The sequence below is a fragment of the Rhincodon typus genome, chromosome 4 (assembly GCF_021869965.1).
Source record: "Rhincodon typus isolate 14 chromosome 4, sRhiTyp1.1, whole genome shotgun sequence".
Classification (NCBI taxonomy): Eukaryota; Metazoa; Chordata; class Chondrichthyes; order Orectolobiformes; family Rhincodontidae; genus Rhincodon; species Rhincodon typus.
This window is the reverse complement of record NC_063335.1, coordinates 30,212,483-30,229,495: the sequence shown is the minus strand read 5'-3', so window position 1 is coordinate 30,229,495 and position 17,013 is coordinate 30,212,483. Positions and strand designations below refer to the sequence as shown.

At 43.6% G+C, this 17,013-nt stretch overlaps 1 protein-coding gene across 2 annotated transcripts in view; it reads left to right on the top strand.

Moving 5' to 3' along the window:
• mtfr1 (mitochondrial fission regulator 1) overlaps positions 1–17,013 on the top strand; it is a 29,095-nt gene that overhangs the window by 3,660 nt on the left and 8,422 nt on the right. For both annotated transcript variants that reach the window (XM_048596038.1, XM_048596037.1), the window contains exons 2-6: positions 413–550; positions 1,359–1,457; positions 7,474–7,595; positions 9,268–9,509; positions 10,768–11,005. In XM_048596038.1, the coding sequence (XP_048451995.1) occupies positions 485–550; positions 1,359–1,457; positions 7,474–7,595; positions 9,268–9,509; positions 10,768–11,005 (767 nt within the window). In that variant the 5' untranslated portion in view covers positions 413–484. The remainder of the gene's footprint in view (positions 1–412; positions 551–1,358; positions 1,458–7,473; positions 7,596–9,267; positions 9,510–10,767; positions 11,006–17,013) is intronic.

Genomic DNA, 17,013 nt, shown 5'->3' with positions numbered 1-17,013 from the left:
GGTGCTGTTCCAATCGAATTGGTGGTTCTCCTTATCCACGTGGATAGAGATGAGTGAGTATTGGTCGTGTCTTTTGTAGCCAATTGGTGTTCATGTACCCTTGTTGTTAATTTCCTTCCTGTTTGTCCGATGTAGTGTTTGTCACAGTCTCATCAGGGAATCTTGTATACGACATTGGTCATGTCCATAGTGGGTAGTGTGTCTATGGTTTGGGTGAGCAGTTGTCGTAGGGTTGATGTGGGTTTGTGTGCTACTCTAATGCCCAGTGGTATTATATAGTATAAAAGTTCGCATTTGTTCTGAGTTGAGCTGTTTTCTTGGTTGAAAATAAAACATTTTTAAATGTTTCTCATGATTTTTGTTTTAAATTATCTCTATGTAGCTGTCTGATTATATTGTATCTTTCCTTCAGCTGAACAATGGGACTGCATAAAGCTTCCAGACTCCCAAGTTATGTGGATTGCAAAGCTGTGATTTGGCTTTAATGTTATTATTCCTCGTTCAGATGATTAGAATGATGTTGGAATATGCTGGAATAGACATGGATTCAGTAAGTTTAATTTTTTTTTTCCTGATTTGTACTTTTAGTTCAAGATATAATTTCCCTCTGAGGTTGCATAAGTAATCGAAATTTATGTACAAAGGTCTGAACATGAACTTAGGATCCAGATTTCAGGACCAAATTACTGCATGCTGGAATCTGTACTGAAAGCAAAAATTGCTGGAAAGTATAGCAGGTCAAACAGCATCCATGGAGAGAGAGAGCAAGCTAATGTTTCAAGTCTAGATGACATTTCGTTAGAGACATGAAGTTACTGTAGAGACCTTTGAAACATTAGCTTACTATCTCTCTATGAATGTTGCCTGACCTGCTGTGATTTCCAGCATTTTTTCATCCAGGATTACAGTCCTGTCTTAAATTTATTCTTTCGTGGATGTGATATTACTGCCAAGATCAGATTTTGTTATCCATCCCTGTTGCCCTTGAGTAGCTTACTTGGGTCATTTCAGAGGGCAGTTAAGAGTCAACCTGCTGTGGGTCTCGAGTCACACGTTGGCCAGGCTGCATAAATATGATAGATTTCCTTCCTTAGAGGGAACTGAATCAGATGAGTTTCTATAACAATTGATGGGTTTTTTTGGTCATGATTGCAGATACTGGCTTTAAACTTGTGTATGTTATTCTTTATTTTTACATGGCATTTGTTGTTTTTGGACTTGTAGATAAATCATATGCTCTTAAAGCAAAATATAATCTCACAACAACTTATTTATTAGTAATTCAAGCATTCTCTTGTAGCTGAAAATTAACTTCTCATAAATTCCATTCTCTAATTGTTAATTTTTTCCATTTGTAGCCGTTTTGGTCAAACAAGCCATATGGTTCATCTCGCAGTATTATTCGCAGAATAGGTTCTAGCCTCCCTCTTAAACCATGTCCAAGAGTTCACTTCCAGGTAAGACAAACCAGTAACAAACTATGTTTGAATGTTTGAGTTTCCTTAGTGCTGTAAATAGAGGAAAAATCACTAATGTAAAAATAAATGAGAATTGTAAAATTTCTTTCGAACATTTTTTTTGTTGTGATAGTGGCAAACTGCAGTAGTGGCTGGTCTGTACCCATGATTGGAAGGGGGAAAAAAACTGATAGTGAGTAATACAGTTAGTTTAACAGTGCATGTGGCTGGTTCAAGAACAGTATTGACAGATAACTATGAGTGAGATAGTAATCCTGTCAGGGACAGTGAAGTAAAATTTGACTCTGTTTGGCAGAAACATTTTGTCTTGATTAATGACTAATTTTTATTTTATAGAATTTTTTAGGTACTGTATAAAACTTTTATGTGCTTTGGGTGAAGTGAAATTTGATGTCGCAGTTATTCACACATACCATTATTGTTTCTTAAACATGTCATCTGGACCGAAAGGAAGAAAATGAATCCCGTTGCTGGGTTGGCGTTAGTTATTAGTGTTTCTCAAGTATGGATCTGCAGAGACTTTCAGAGCTCTGGAATAATGTAAAATCCAAGCCAAAAGTTGGGAGTGGGTAGAGCTATCATATGCGGGGCATAGGAGCAGTGCATACAACAGTAGACTCTGCTGTAGAAAGCAAGCTCGCCATAAATCACTTGTATCTTAAGTAAGTACTTGTTTTCTTAACATTATTAAAACAGTCTTTTTTGCATGTAGAAGTTTCATATGACTAGTACATAGTGTAATTTAGGTGGGATTTCATTGATTACTAATCTGTTTGGAAAGGGGGTCTTCAACCAAATAAGTTTGAGAGCTTTTGAATTTACTGGGAGTCAAAGTTGAAATAGGTTATATATTTCACTGGAGAGCGGAACTTGCCTTGATACAACTAAGTTGGCTCAGTGTCTTCTACCATTTAAAGTCTTGTAATCTGAAAAGAAATATGGTACATTTCCTCCTACTTGATAGGGGGAAAAAGTGAACATGGTATCGTTTTGGTGTCTCAATGCCAAACAAAGAAATGTTGTTTAGGCTGTTGTAAATTAATAAAAGTGGATGGAATATTTTTCAGTTGTAGGTTGAATGTAGCCTTGAAGTGAAAAATTGCTTTAAAGTTCAGATCCTTCTTAAATATATACCTTTATTGAATATTATTTATAGTTTCTCTCTTTTTGTCTCTATCTTTTGAATGTCCTACCTGGTTCTATTAATATTTCTTGTAATGGTATCTTGCCCACAACATAATGTATAAAATAAACTTGTGTTTGGCATTAGATTGACGCATTGGTTGAATATCCACAACTGTCACGTTATTCACTAAATTTTGCAAAATTGCAATTTCTATCCTTTTCACATATGCTAGCCAAAAATTAGTGAAACTAAGTGAGATTGATCTATCTTGTAGCCAATCCACTTTGATCCAAAATTTAACCTTCATCACCCTGCTCTGAGTAGCTTGGATGAGGGAATTTTTAATTGCATTTGAAGGCTAACATTTGGCTGTAAACTTTGAATTGATTTTCAAAAATAGCTGTACTATAAATTGTCAAGAATTACCAAGAAACTAAAATGCCCAACAGACCAGAAAGAGTTTGTGATCTGGACATTTAGTTGATTATTGTGTTTTTAACTTCATTTCTACTTGAGTCATACTTGGCTAATCACTTACAGTAAATCATTGAGAAATTTCAATACTTAGAATCTCTTTAAGGTGATAAGCATTTACTCATCTTTACTCAGCTCTTCATTTTATAATTTTGTTTAAAATTTTCTCAGCTAAGGGAATTAAATTATTATCTTTTGACAAACAGTTTACAAGACTGTTGTAGGGGGTTGCTAGGTGAATTGTTCCTTCAGGTAGACTTTTTAGGCCAAATAACGTCCTCCTGTGCTTGTAACCATTCTGACATTATACGAATTATTACTGTAAAATGCTTACCAATCACCTGACACAAGTCCTCTGATCTGAATGTCTATTTTCTGTATTTGCCAGCCTATTTTTATTCTCTCTTCCTGATAGTTCTATTCACATTCTGATCAAACTGTGCAGTGTACCTGATACAGGTCAGTGCCCATAATTGTTTACTAAATATTGTGTTTTGGAGTTGCATGCAAGATTGTGTTTGTCCAGTTGTTACCCGAAGTATAATAACCCAATTCCTCTGAGGTCCAGACCAGTGAAATCTGGACCTAAAGCTATATTATGAGTCAGGTTCCTGTAGCAGGTTTGGGTGGCACATACACTCTGTACTTGCCCAGGAAGTTTAGACTCTCCATTGACTGATTTGTGCTGTCAGGGATTCAGTGCAGCTTTCTCTAACGTAAGTCACACGTGTAGGAATTGCCTAGATATAAAAGCCTGGCAATTTACAATAATAAATTTTGATGTGACTTGTCAAAATTTCAGCACGACTGAATGAACATGACACAGACCCCAATCCCCAGTCACTCTCTTGAGGCAGCTATAGTCCCCAAACTATCCTGACCCAACTGTCCAACCTGAGTTCAGGACATCCTCTGGCCTCAAGAGGAACTTACAGTTGGAACATTCAAACATGCACATTGGTAGCAGAAGTAAGCCACTCAGCCCATTGAGCCTTTTCTGCTATTTGTTAAAATCATGGCTGGTCTGATTATTCCATATTCCTCCCTCTCTTCAAAAACCATCCAACTCCTTGCTTATCACAAATCTACCTACCTCGGCCATAATAATATAAAGCAAAACTATACAAATAGATGAACTGGCTATTCGATTCATTTGCAATTTCAGGTAAAGGGAAGTGCTATACAAACTTTTAAATCCGCCTAAGCTAGCATGCAGAACATCAGTTTAATACAGTGCTGAACTGGAGTATAAATTTAAATTTTTTTTCTGCTTTGGCATAGGGATTGAATCCACAATCTTCTGGTAATGCTTTGCCTTTTGAGTCAAATGAACTAGACTAAAAGGGAGAATCCAGTGATGATGGTCCATATAAGTACCAACAACATGAGTAGAGCTAGGGAAGGAGTGAGTATGAGCAGTTAGAGGCTAATCTTTGGCAGTAATATCTAGATTACTAATTGAATCACAGGCAATTAAACATTGGGTAAATAAGACCAGAGATTAATCAGAGATTGGTGCTGGGGGCATGTTTTGATTCCTTTATGCACTGACACCAGTATTTTGGAAAGTGGGGGCTGAACCATGCTGGGACCAGAATTCTGTCACCTAATTAGGTAGGGGAAAGGATTCAAGTGAGTGGTGATATGGCAAAGTATAGGGTAAGAGCAAAGCGATGGAGCAGGGCAGCAGTTTGGGTAATAATTAAGAGTTTGGCAGGAAGGGATAAAATGTACAAATATAAGTGCATTAGTACATAAGGCCAGGGATAGTAAAAATAGTTTTAAGCATTTGTAACAAAAGTATGAATTGATAGCACAGTAGGAGGTAAATGTGTATAACCTGTTGGGTATTGCAGGGGTTGAAAGGTGATCAGAGCTGGGACCTGAATGTGGAAGTGCATTTGACATATTGAAATGACAGACTAGGGAAAGCAGGTGGAATCACTCTGTTAATCAAGGATGGCATTAGTTCAGTACTGAAAGATGAGCTTAATTTGAAAGATCATGATGTAGGATCAGTTTTAGTAGAGATAAGAAATAAAATCGCCATTGTCCCCAAGGACAATCGTGCTGCTGTCTTTAGAGATAACCTGAGGGCCACCAGAACTCCGGTGAGAGGAGAGCTTGAGAAGGAAGGACCTCAAGCTGCGACAAGAATTGAACCTGCACTGTTGACGTTACACTGCATGGCAAACCAGCAGTTCAGCCAACTAAGCTAATTGACTGCCAGATAAAAAAGTGAAAAAGTCCTATGTGGGAGTAGTTTATTGACCCCTTAACAAGTGAATAGAGCGTAAAGGAAGAATGTAAGTGGGGCATATAACGAAATGTACTGCAAAAATCATGGGTGACTTTAATCTACGTGTAGAATGGGAGAATTAGATTGGCAAAGGTATTTTAGAAAATTAATTCATAATGTCTTCAAGACAGTTTCTTAGATGAGTACATTCTGGAACCAACCCGAGAGCAGGCTATCCTAGACCTAGTAATCTGTAATGAGATAGGATCAATTAATAACCTCATGGTTGTTATGATGATGATGGGTCTGGGAATTTTTTTTAAGATTGACCTTGTGTGTGCTGACTGCATAGTAAGACACCAGAAGCAGAAAATTCAGTTACCTTGAATATGTATAATCCATTCTGCTGCTAGGTCTTCATTTTTACATTTCAGTGGCAGTGACATGAAGATGGCATGAGTGCAGCAAATGTACTATATATACATAGATTTTACAAATGATGAGCTATTATACATACGTCGAGGTGTATTTCAGGGTTTGGTAGCAGTGAAACAGTGTGTACATCCTAGAATCATTAATACCATTACTTCCTAGAGGAAATCTGATAGGGAAATTGTATGCACCATATTTTCAGCAAACTTTCTCGTCCAGCATGAGATAACAGTATGAAAATTTAAATTGCATTTAAATTATCAAAGCAGTTGTATTCCTTTAAAGAGGTAGGATCATAAGGTTTCTATTAGTAACATCAAAGGAGTAAGTATCTCTCTGTCTCCCACATCTCCCGCACCTCATCCCTCACACCCCGTCCACGCAATAAGAACCAAAAAAGAATCCCCCTCGTCCTCACGTACCACCCCACCAACCTCCGGATGCAACGCATCGTCCTCCGACACTTCCGCCATCTGCAATCCGACCCCACCACCAAAGACATCTTTCCCTCCCCACCCTTATCTGCTTTCCGGAGGGACAACTCTCTCCGTGACTCCCTTGTCTGCTCCACACTCCCCTCCAGCTCCACCACACCCGGCACTTTTCCCTGCAACCGCAGGAAGTGCTACACCTGCCCCCATACCTCCTCCCTCACCCCCATCCCAGGCCCCAAGAAGACTTTCCACATCAAGCAGATGTTCACCTGCACATCTGCCAATGTGGTATACTGCATCCGCTGTACCCGGTGTGGCTTCCTCTACATCGGGGAAACCAAACGGAGGCTCGGGGACCGCTTTGCAGAACACCTACGCTCGGTTCGCAATAAACAACTGCACCTCCCAGTCGCGAACCATTTCAACTCCCCCTCCCATTCCTCAGACGACATGTCCATCCTGGGCCTCCTGCAGTGCCACAACGATGCCACCCGAAGGTTGCAGGAACAGCAACTCATATTCCGCTTGGGAACCCTGCAGCCCAATGGTATCAATGTGGATTTCACAAGTTTCAAAATCTCCCCTCCCCCTACCGCATCCCAAAACCAGTCCAGCTCGTCCCTGCCTCCCTAACCTGTTCTTCCTCCCACCTATCCCCTCCTCCCACCTCAAGCCGCACCTCCATCTCCTACCGACCAACCTCATCCCGCCCCCTTGACCTGTCCGTCCTCCCTGGACTGACCTATCCCCTTCTTAACTCCCTACCTACACTCACCTTTACTGGCTCCATCCCCGCCTCTTCGACCTGTTTGTTTCCTCTCCACCTATCCTCTCCTCTATCCCTCTTCTATCCGCCTCCCACTCTCTCCCTATTTATTTCGGAACCCCCTTCCCCTCCCCCTTTTCTGATGAAGGGTCTAGGCCCGAAACATCAGCCTCTCTGCTCCTATGATGCTGCTTGGCCTGCTGTGTTCATCCAGCCCTGCACCTTGTTGTCTCAGTATCTCTCTGATGTTAGTTTCCTATATGTTTGGGTGGGCAAAAATTATCCAAATGAAGGATGTTTCCTGTACCAAAGAATTGTGTACTGTAGCAGCTGCAGAATTTTTCAACAGCTCATTAAAAATAATTAGATGTTTTAAGTTAACCTTCACAAAAATGGCTTCAACTCTGAACTCTGTCCCAAATCTTCTTTAAACCACAGATAGTAAATGTTAAAGTAGAGGACTGATAAGGATTTAGGCATTGTGAGTAGAAGATAATCATCAGCTTTTAAAACATCCTGAATAGATTTTCCATGGCTTTGGAGAAGCTGATCAAAGTTCTACGGAGTCAGACAATGGTGCAGTTGCTTCCCTGGCGGATGTAGCCTGGATTGTGTGTGACCAGGGGGAATCATTTAGCAAGATGAGGTATTTTTTATCACCTTTCTATTGATAAAACGGTTTTATGAGCTATTTCCTGCTTTAGGTGAATATTCACCATATTGAATAGGACACAACGCTGAGATGTAGCATCAAAAAAATCTTTAATTGTCAGTTAATTTACATTTATTATGTAAACTTCTTAAGCACTGTTTCAATAACAGAAATGTAAATGATCTGTGAAGATAAGACAATTGCAAATGCCTCCAGACTCGCCAATTCCAGTGCACTCCTGCTAGTATTACCTATTGCTGTAACCTTGATTCTCTTGGTGGTACTCGTCATTGCTGTGCTCATTAATTTCCTTTTGTTCCTGGTCTGCAAAAGACTCTGATTTTAAATTCTCATCCCTACCCTCGAATCCCTTCATTGTGTGGCTACTATTTATCACATCAAAGTCCTTGGCCCTACAACTCTCCAAGACCTCTGAATTCCTCTACGTCTATCTTCTTTGATTTCTCCAAGCATTTTGTCATCGGTGGTTGTGCTTTGTGCTGTCTAGGCCTAAAGCTCTAGAATTACCTCTTTAAACTTCATTGTCTCTATCTCTATCCACATTTAAGGCCCTGCTTCAAAACTACCGTCAAAGCAACTATTAGCTGGTTGGTCTGTGGACTAGTGACCAGATATCGATGACAAAGGCCTTCTGCCTGCCAACAACTGTGATTGGTTCTCTGATTGCTGAACAGCTCGAGTCAACTAACGGGATAAGGAAAGCCATCTAGTCGCTATCAGCTCAGAAACTCACTCTGTATCCTCTCCTGTAAAACCTACTTTAAGCCTGAAGAAAACTGGTGCATTCTTCCATCAGCAGTTGCTGTAAGCTGTGACTTTTACTAAGTCCCTTTTTTCAGCATAAACCAACCATCCTGTGCCTCCTACAAACCAGTGAAAGCACCTGAAGAAGGAAGACCCAAGTTTTGATTAGAACAAGAACCACCTCCACAGATTATATGAATTATATGAACTATTTTCCCAGTTTTCCCTATGTCCATAACCTTTTTTTTTGTGTTGTGAGAGTTAAGTGGATTAGATTTTTAACTGATAGAATTATATGCTAGCAAGATAATTCTTTACATCCAGCTAGATACTATTTACTTGTAATAAATAATCATTCTTATTAAGTATAGAAGCCTGGTCCATACTAGCTATCAACGAATCTAAATATAGGTGAAGTGGAGAAGCTTGCATGCTTTTTAAAACATTGTAACTTCTGTAACAACTCCCGGAATGGCAGGCTTGAATTTCAACATGTAACACCAGAATTCAAAAGCAGTAGAACATAAGACCTTGTTTTATAGCTAAAATTCAAGTTATTTTACCAAATTTATATAAGCACAAAAAGTCAAACATAGCTATATGCTTAAACATTATACGCATTGTTCAAATAAGCAATATAATAAAAATTGCATCTCTCAAACCCAAGGTAATCTTTTTGAAAATAATGTTTTAAACATTTGAGTCTTTTAATATGACAGGTTATTTTATAAAATGCCTAGTGAACTGTGCTGCCCAAGTATTGAACTTGTAGAGCAATAAGTAGCTTTATGACCATCTAATTGTATGGGACTTTGTCCATGTTTAATTTTTCTTTTCAAGAACTCTAGTTAAGTTGCCAGTATTTCTGTCTTGCATTGGCACAATTTTTTTGTGTTCACAGGTCAGAAATTCGACTTGAAGATGGTGAAGTTCCCAAACATCAGACTTCATCTTGTCCAAGGCCTATCAGCAGGCAAGCTTCTTTACCAAATTTAAGAAATTGCAAAAAGGAGTCTGCAACTCCCACAATGGCCAGTGATGCAGCATTGGAAAAAATCAACATATTGGAGAATGAGCTTGCTAAGTTACGGGAACAGATTGCCATGATTGTAACTATACAAGAACAAAGAAGTCCCTTGGCAGGTATGGCAAATATACAATATTTATTTTTAAAACAGTATCCATTTAAATCATTGTAATTTTAACTGTTTGAAACAATACCCACTTGTATGTATGTGTACCTACTCATGCCATGGGTAGAACCATACTGAAATTTCAGGGGTTACAAGTTATTTTGTTGGGGAGGACTTGAGGATTGTTCACTCATATTCTTATATTGAACTTTGCTATCTATCCTTTTGCAGTAGTACTCCCTCAGCATTTCATCTCTGCAGTCTCTCAATATTTAGATATCATTTTTATTCTTCCAATCGAAATAAGCAATTGCAACAATTTTCCCAAATTAAAGATCACTTGCCAAAACTTTGCCCACTTAGTTGTCTAGCTATATCCCTTTGTAGCCTCCTTATTTCTTCTACGCAAATTACTTTCCCATTTGTCTTTGTCATCTGCAAGTTTAGCAACTTGGCTGTATTTCTCTTTCTGTACCTGATTTGACAATGATTTTAGTATACCCATTTGCACTTTCACGGTCAAACCTTGTGTTAATATGGTACAATCCATCAAACTGAATAGTTCATTTCGTTCTCTCTATAGTGTCACACCATTTTCATCTGGCACTTACAGCAACCTGCAGGGCAAAAATGACATTGTACAGGCCTTGGAACATGTGCAACTAAAAGTTGGTACCATTCATGGGTTGCTGGAACAAAGTTTGGGCCTATATTAGTTGTAATTATTAAAGCACCATTATGATATTTTCCACTTTGTGAACAGGTTATATTCTTATTTACTAAAATTGCTCATTAATGTTGAATTTTTAGGCAATTTTATGTTATGGGTATGTCATGCGGACACTAGATTGATACTAATGATTTTTTATTTTCATGTGAGAAGCCTGCAAGGTAGAAAGGATTTTTTTCCCCAGCTAACTAGTTGTATGTGGACCTGGAGTCCAGTGCTGAAAAGGCAATCTGTCGTGTTACCCAGATTCAATTTTCTTCTCTCTCATTTTATTTTCTTCATCTTCCCTCTAAGTAGCTTAAAATAACTTACTTTACAAAAGAATTCATAAGCTATGCTTTTTTGTAAGGCAATTAAATTTTGTCATATAACTAATAAATGGAACTGGGTTGTAATACTTGACCATATTTTATAATAAACATGTAGAGAATGTATTTCACAGATGTGAAAGAGAATTTAACAAGGCATTTTTGTGAACAAGTCTCTATAATATTAATGATTCTGAAATTTGTTGTTTTTCTTTATTCTTCTGGTTCAGTGACACCTGGTGTTATTCCTTCTTGTGCTGCTCCACCGCTGCCTCCACCACCTCCCCCACCTCTACCACCCTCACCTGCTCTCCAACGTAGTCAATCTGTGATTGACCTCATCAAAGAAAGAAGAGGAAAGAAAGCTGACAGTAGTCAAATCACATGTAATCATAAACAGCAAACTCTGCCAAACATGTTAGATGTCTTAAAAGACATCGATAAGGTGAAACTACGCTCTGTAAAGAAGTACGTATCTTTAAGATTCCTTCCCTTGTTCTTGGCTACAAAGACAACACCGTGTGGTGCTGGAGGAACACTGCAGGCTAGGCAGCATCAGAGGAGCAGGAAAGTTGACGTTTCGGGAGCAGGAAAGTTGACGTTTCGGGACCCGAAACGTCAACTGTCCTGCTTCTCTGCTGCCTGGCCTGCAGTGTTCCTCCGACTCCAGCATCCACAGTTCTTGCTAACTGTTGTTCTTAACCAGTTTTTTTTGCAGTTCACCAAGGCTTTTCAGATGTTAACAAAGGAGTCTAGATAAAACCGTCACTTATGTTATTCTTTATGACTAGTCAAGTTTTAAGATTATTTCGGAATTATCACACTGGAAATATGTAATTCTGTTTACGAAACAGGTATTCTAAATTTAAAAGTATGCACTACAAATGATGGAATTACTCAGCAGTCAGGCAGCATCAGTGGAGTGGAAAGTAGAGTTTTCTAACTTTCCAGACCTGACAAGGCCATCAACTTGAATAGTTATTCTGATTTTTCTTCACAGGTGCTGGCTGAATAGCTGAGTATTTCCAGAATTTTTAGCTTTTCATTTCAACTGTTTAAAATAAGTGATTTTAAAGATTAATTGGTTAGTAGAAGGTGAGGGAGTTGGGGTAGCAAACAAAACAAAAGCCTTGTGTCCGAGAGATTGAGTTGGCCCTTGTGAACAGCGAACTTGATGCTACTTGTCAGAAAATGAGAAGCAGTGTAAGTGTGTGACACGATGCAAAATGAGAAAAAGTGACTTGACATTTTAAGAAATTAAAACAAGAATTGGGAAAAATTTTATTGAGATGCAAAAAGTTATCAGGTAATGAGAGCATTTTAAAATAATGCTGCCACAATTTGGGAGTGCACCACTTGATTAATAAGAATGTACCCTTTTAGCTTTATTTTGTGACTGTCAAATTCATGGCGAAGTAATAAAACTAGCATGATTCATGTTTCAGAGATAGCAGGAACTGCAAATGCTGGAGAATCTGAGATAACAAGGTGTAGAGCTGGATGAACACAGCAGGCCGAGCAGGAAGGCTGACGTTTCAGGCCTAGACCCTTCTTCAGAAATGGGGGAGGGGAAAGAGGTTCTGAAATAAATAGGGAGAGAGGGGGAGGCGGAAAGAAGATGGATAGAGGAGAAGGTAGGTGGAGAGGAGACAGACAGGTCAAAGAGGCGAGACTGGAGCCAGTAAAGGTAAGTGTAGGTGGGGTGGTAGGGAGGAGATAGGTCAGTCCAGGGAGGACGGACAGGTCAAGGGGGTGGGATGAGGTTAGTAGGTAGGGGAGGGGATAGGTGGGAGGAAGGACAGGTTAGGGAGGCGGGGACGAGTTGGGCTGGTTTTGGGATGCGGTAGGGGGAGGGGAGATTTTGAAGCTTGTGAAATCCACATTGATACCATTGGGCTGCAGGGTTCCCAAGTGGAGTATGAGTTGCTGTTCCTGCAACCTTCGGGTAGCATCATTGTGGCACTGCAGGAGGCTCAGGATGGACATGTCGTCTGAGGAATGGGAGGGGAAGTTGAAATGGTTCGCGACTGGGAGGTGCAGTTGTTTAGTGCGAACCGAGCGTAGGTGTTCTGCAAAGCGGTCCCCAAGCCTCGATGTAGAGGAGGCCACAACAGGAACAGCGGATGCAGTATACCACATTAGCAGATGTGCAGGTGAACATCTGCTTGATGTGGAAAGTCTTGGGGCCTGGGATGGGGGTGTAGGGGCAGGTGTAGCACTTCCTGCGGTTGCAGGGAAAAGTGCCTGGTGTGGTGGGGCTGGAGGGGAGTGTGGAGCAGACAAGGGAGTCACGGAGAGAGTGGTCCCTCGGGAAAGCAGATAAGGGTGGGGAGGGAAAAATGTCTTTGGTGGTGGGGTTGGATTGCAGATGGTGGAAGTGTCGGAGGATGATGCGTTGGATCCGGAGGTTGGTGGGGTGGTACGTGAGGACGAGGGGGATTCTGTTTTGGTTGTTATTGCGGGGAGGGGGTGTGAGGGATGAGTTGCGGGAAAAGCGGGAGACACGTTCTCGACCACTGAGGTGGGGGGGATGTTCCGGTCCTTGAAAAACGAGGACATCTGAGATGTACGGGAGTGGAATGCCTCATCCTGGGAGTAGATGTGGCGGAGGCGAAGGAATTGGGAATAGGGGATGCCATTTTTGCAGGAAGGTGGGTGGGAGGAGGTGTATTCTAGGTAGCTGTGGGAGTCGGTGGGCTTGAAATGGATATCGGTTTCTAGGTCGTTGCCAGAGATGGAGACAGAGAGGTCCAGGAAGGAGAGAGAGGTATTAGAGATGGTCCAGGTGAACTTAAGGTTGGGGTGGAAGGTGTTGGTGAAGTGGATGAACTGTTCGAGCTCCTTGTGGGAGCACGAGGCGGCAACGATACAGTCATAAATGTAACAGAGGAAGAGGTGGGGTTTAGGGCCAGTGTAGGAACAGAAGAGGGATTGTTCCACGTAACCTATAAAAGAGGCAGGCATAGCTTGGGCCCATGCGCATACCCATGGCCACCCCCTTTGTCTGTAGGAAGCGGGAGGAATTGAAAGAGTTGTTGAGGGTGAGGACGAGTTTGGCTAAGCGGATGAGGGTGTCAGTGGAGGGGGACTGGTCGGGCCTGCGGGACAGGAAGAAGCGGAGGGCCTTTAGGCCATCTGTATGGGGAATGCAGGTGTATAGGGACTGGACGTCTATGGTAAAGATGAGGTGTTGGGGACTGGGGAATTGGAAGTTCTGGAGGAGGTGGAAGGCGTGGGTGGTGTCATGGACGTAGGTAGGGAGTTCCTGGACCAAGGGGGAGAAAATGGAGTCGAGATAGGTGGAGATAAGTTCGGTGGGGCAGGAGCAGGCGGAGACAATGGGTCGACCAGGGCAGTCAGGTTTGTGGATTTTGGGAAGGAGATAGAAGCGGGCGGTGTGGTGCCCCCTTGATCATGACCCCACCCCCGACCACCAAACCATCATCTCCCAAACCATCCACAACCTCATCGCCTCACGTGACCTCCCACCCACAGCCTCCAACCTCATCATTCCCCAACCCCGCACCGCCCGCTTCTATCTCCTTCCCAAAATCCACAAACCTGACTGCCCTGGTCGACCCATTGTCACTGCCTGCTCCTGCCCCACCGAACTTATCTCCACCTATCTTGACTCCATTTTCTCCCCCTTGGTCCAGGAACTCCCTACCTACGTCCATGACACCACCCACGCCCTCCACCTCCTCCAGAACTTCCAATTCCCCGGTCCCCAACACCTCATCTTTACCATGGACGTCCAGTCCCTATACACCTGCATTCCCCATACAGATGGCCTAAAGGCCCTCCGCTTCTTCCTGCCCCGCAGTCCCGACCAGTCCCCCTCCACTGACACCCTCATCCGCTTAGCCAAACTCGTCCTCACCCTCAACAACTTCTCTTTCAATTCCTCCACTTCCTACAGACAAAGGGGGTGGCCATGGGTACCTGCATGGGCCCAAGCTCGTACCTACACTGGCCCTAAACCCCACCTCTTCCTCCGTTACATTGATGACTGTATCAGCGCCACCTCGTGCTCCCACGAGGAGCTCGAACAGTTCATCCACTTCACCAACACCTTCCACCCCAACCTTAAGTTCACCTGGACCATCTCTAATACCTCTGTCCTCTGTCTCCTTCCTGGACCTCTGTCTCCATCTCTGGCAACCACCTCGAAACCGATATCCATTTCAAGTCCACCGACACCCACAGCTACCAAGAATACACCTCCTCCCACCCACCTTCCTGCAAAAATGCCATCCTCTATTCCCATTTCCTTCGCCTCCGCCACATCTGCTCCCAGAATGAGGCATTCCACTCCCGTACATCTCAGATGTCCTTGTTTTTCAAGGACCAGAACTCCACCGCCTCCCCCGCCCCCCCCCCAGGGGTCGAGAATGCCCTCGACCGTGTCTCCTGCATTTCCCGCAACTCATCCCTCACACTCCCTCCCTGCAATAACAACCAAAACAGAATCCCCCTCGTCCTCACGTACCACCCCACCAACCTCCGGATCCAACGCATCATCCTCTGACACTTCCGCCATCTGCAATCCGACCCCACCACCAAAGACATCTTTCCCTCCCCACCCTTATCTGCTTTCCGGAGGGACCACTCTCTCCGTGACTCCCTTGTCCGCTCCACACTCCCCTCCAGCCCCACCACACCGGGCACTTTCCCTGCAACTGCAGGAAGTGCTACACCTGCTCCTACACCTCCCCCCACACCCCCATCCCTGGCGACAAGAAGACTTTCCACATCAAGCAGATGTTGACCTGCACATCTGCTAATGTGGTAAACTGCATCCGCTGTTCCTGTTGTGGCCTCCTCTACATCGGGGAAACCAAGCAGAGGCTTGGGGACTGCTTTGCGGAACACCTGCGCTCGGTTCGCACTAAACAACTGCACCTCCCAGTCGCGAACCATTTCAACTCGCCCTCCCATTCCTCAGACAACATGTCCATCCTGGGCCTCCTGCAGTGCCACAACGATGCTACCCGAAGGTTGCAGGAACAGCAGCTCCTATACCACTTGGGAACCCTGCAGCCCAATGGTATCAATGTGGATTTCACAAGCTTCAAAATCTCCCCTCCCCCTACCGCATCCCAAAACCAGCCCAGCTCGTCCCCGCCTCCCTAACCTGTCCTTCCTCCCACCTCAAGCCCCACCCCCATCTCCTACCTACTAACATCATCCTGCTCCCTTGATCTGTCTGTCCTCCCTGGACTGACCTATCTCCTCCCTACCTCCCCACCTACACTCACCTTTACTGGCTCCATCCCCACCTCTTTGACCTATCTGTCTCCTCTATCCATCTTGTATCCGCCTCCCCCTCTCTCCCTATTTATTTCAGAACCCCCTTCCCCTCCCCCATTTCTGAAGAAGGGTCTAGTCCTGACACGTCAGCCTTTCTGTCCCTCTGATGCTGCTTGGCCTGCTGTGTTCATCCAGCTCTACACCTTGTTATCTCAGATTCTCCAGCATCTGCAGTTCCTGCTATCTCTACTGGCTATCTTGTGTTTTGTTGAGTTGAAACAGGCACCTGCAATCTGACCCCACTACCAAGGACAATTTTTCCCTCCCCACCCTTATCTGCCTTCCGGAGGGACTGTTCTCTCCGTGACTCCCTTGTCCGCTCCACACTCCCCACCAGCCCCACCCACCCGGCACTTTTCCCTGTAACTGCAGGAAGTGCTACACCTGTCCCTACACCTCACCCCTATTCAAGGCCCCAAGAAAACCTTCCACATTAAACAGGCGTTCACCCGCACATCTGCTAATGTGGTATATTGTATCCTCTACATCAGGGAAACCAAGCGGAGGCTTGGAGACCGCTTTGTGGAACACCTACGCTCGGTTCGTGACAAAAGACTGCACCTCCCAGTCATGAACCACTTCAACTCGCCCTCCCACTCCTTGGACGACACGTCCACCCTCGGCCGCCTCCAATGCCACAACGATGCCGCCCAAAGGTTGCAGGAACAGCACCTCATATTTTGCTTGGGAACCCTGCAGCCCAATGGTCTCAATGTGGACTTCACAAGCTTCAAAATCTCCCCACCCCCCACCTCATCCGAAAACCAGCCCAGCTCGTCCCCACCTCATTGACCTGTCTCTGTTTTCTCCCAGCTATCCTCTCCTCCCACCCCCACCTCCTACCTACCAGCCTCATCCCTGCCTCCTTGACCGGTCCATCTTCCCTTGACTGAGCAACCCCCATACCAACTCCCCACCTACACTCACCTTTACTGGCTTCATCCCCACCTCCTTGACCTGTCCTTCTCCTCTCCACCTATCTGCTCCTTTTAGTCGCCCTCTCTCTTTATTTATTTCAGAATCCCCATCCCCTCCCCCATTTCTGCAGAAGGGTCCAGACCCGAAACGTCAGCTTTCCTGCCCTCTGATGCTGCCTGGCCTGCTGTGTTCATCCAGCTCGGGAACAATGCAGCCCAATGGTCTCAATGTGGCCTTCACAAGCTTCA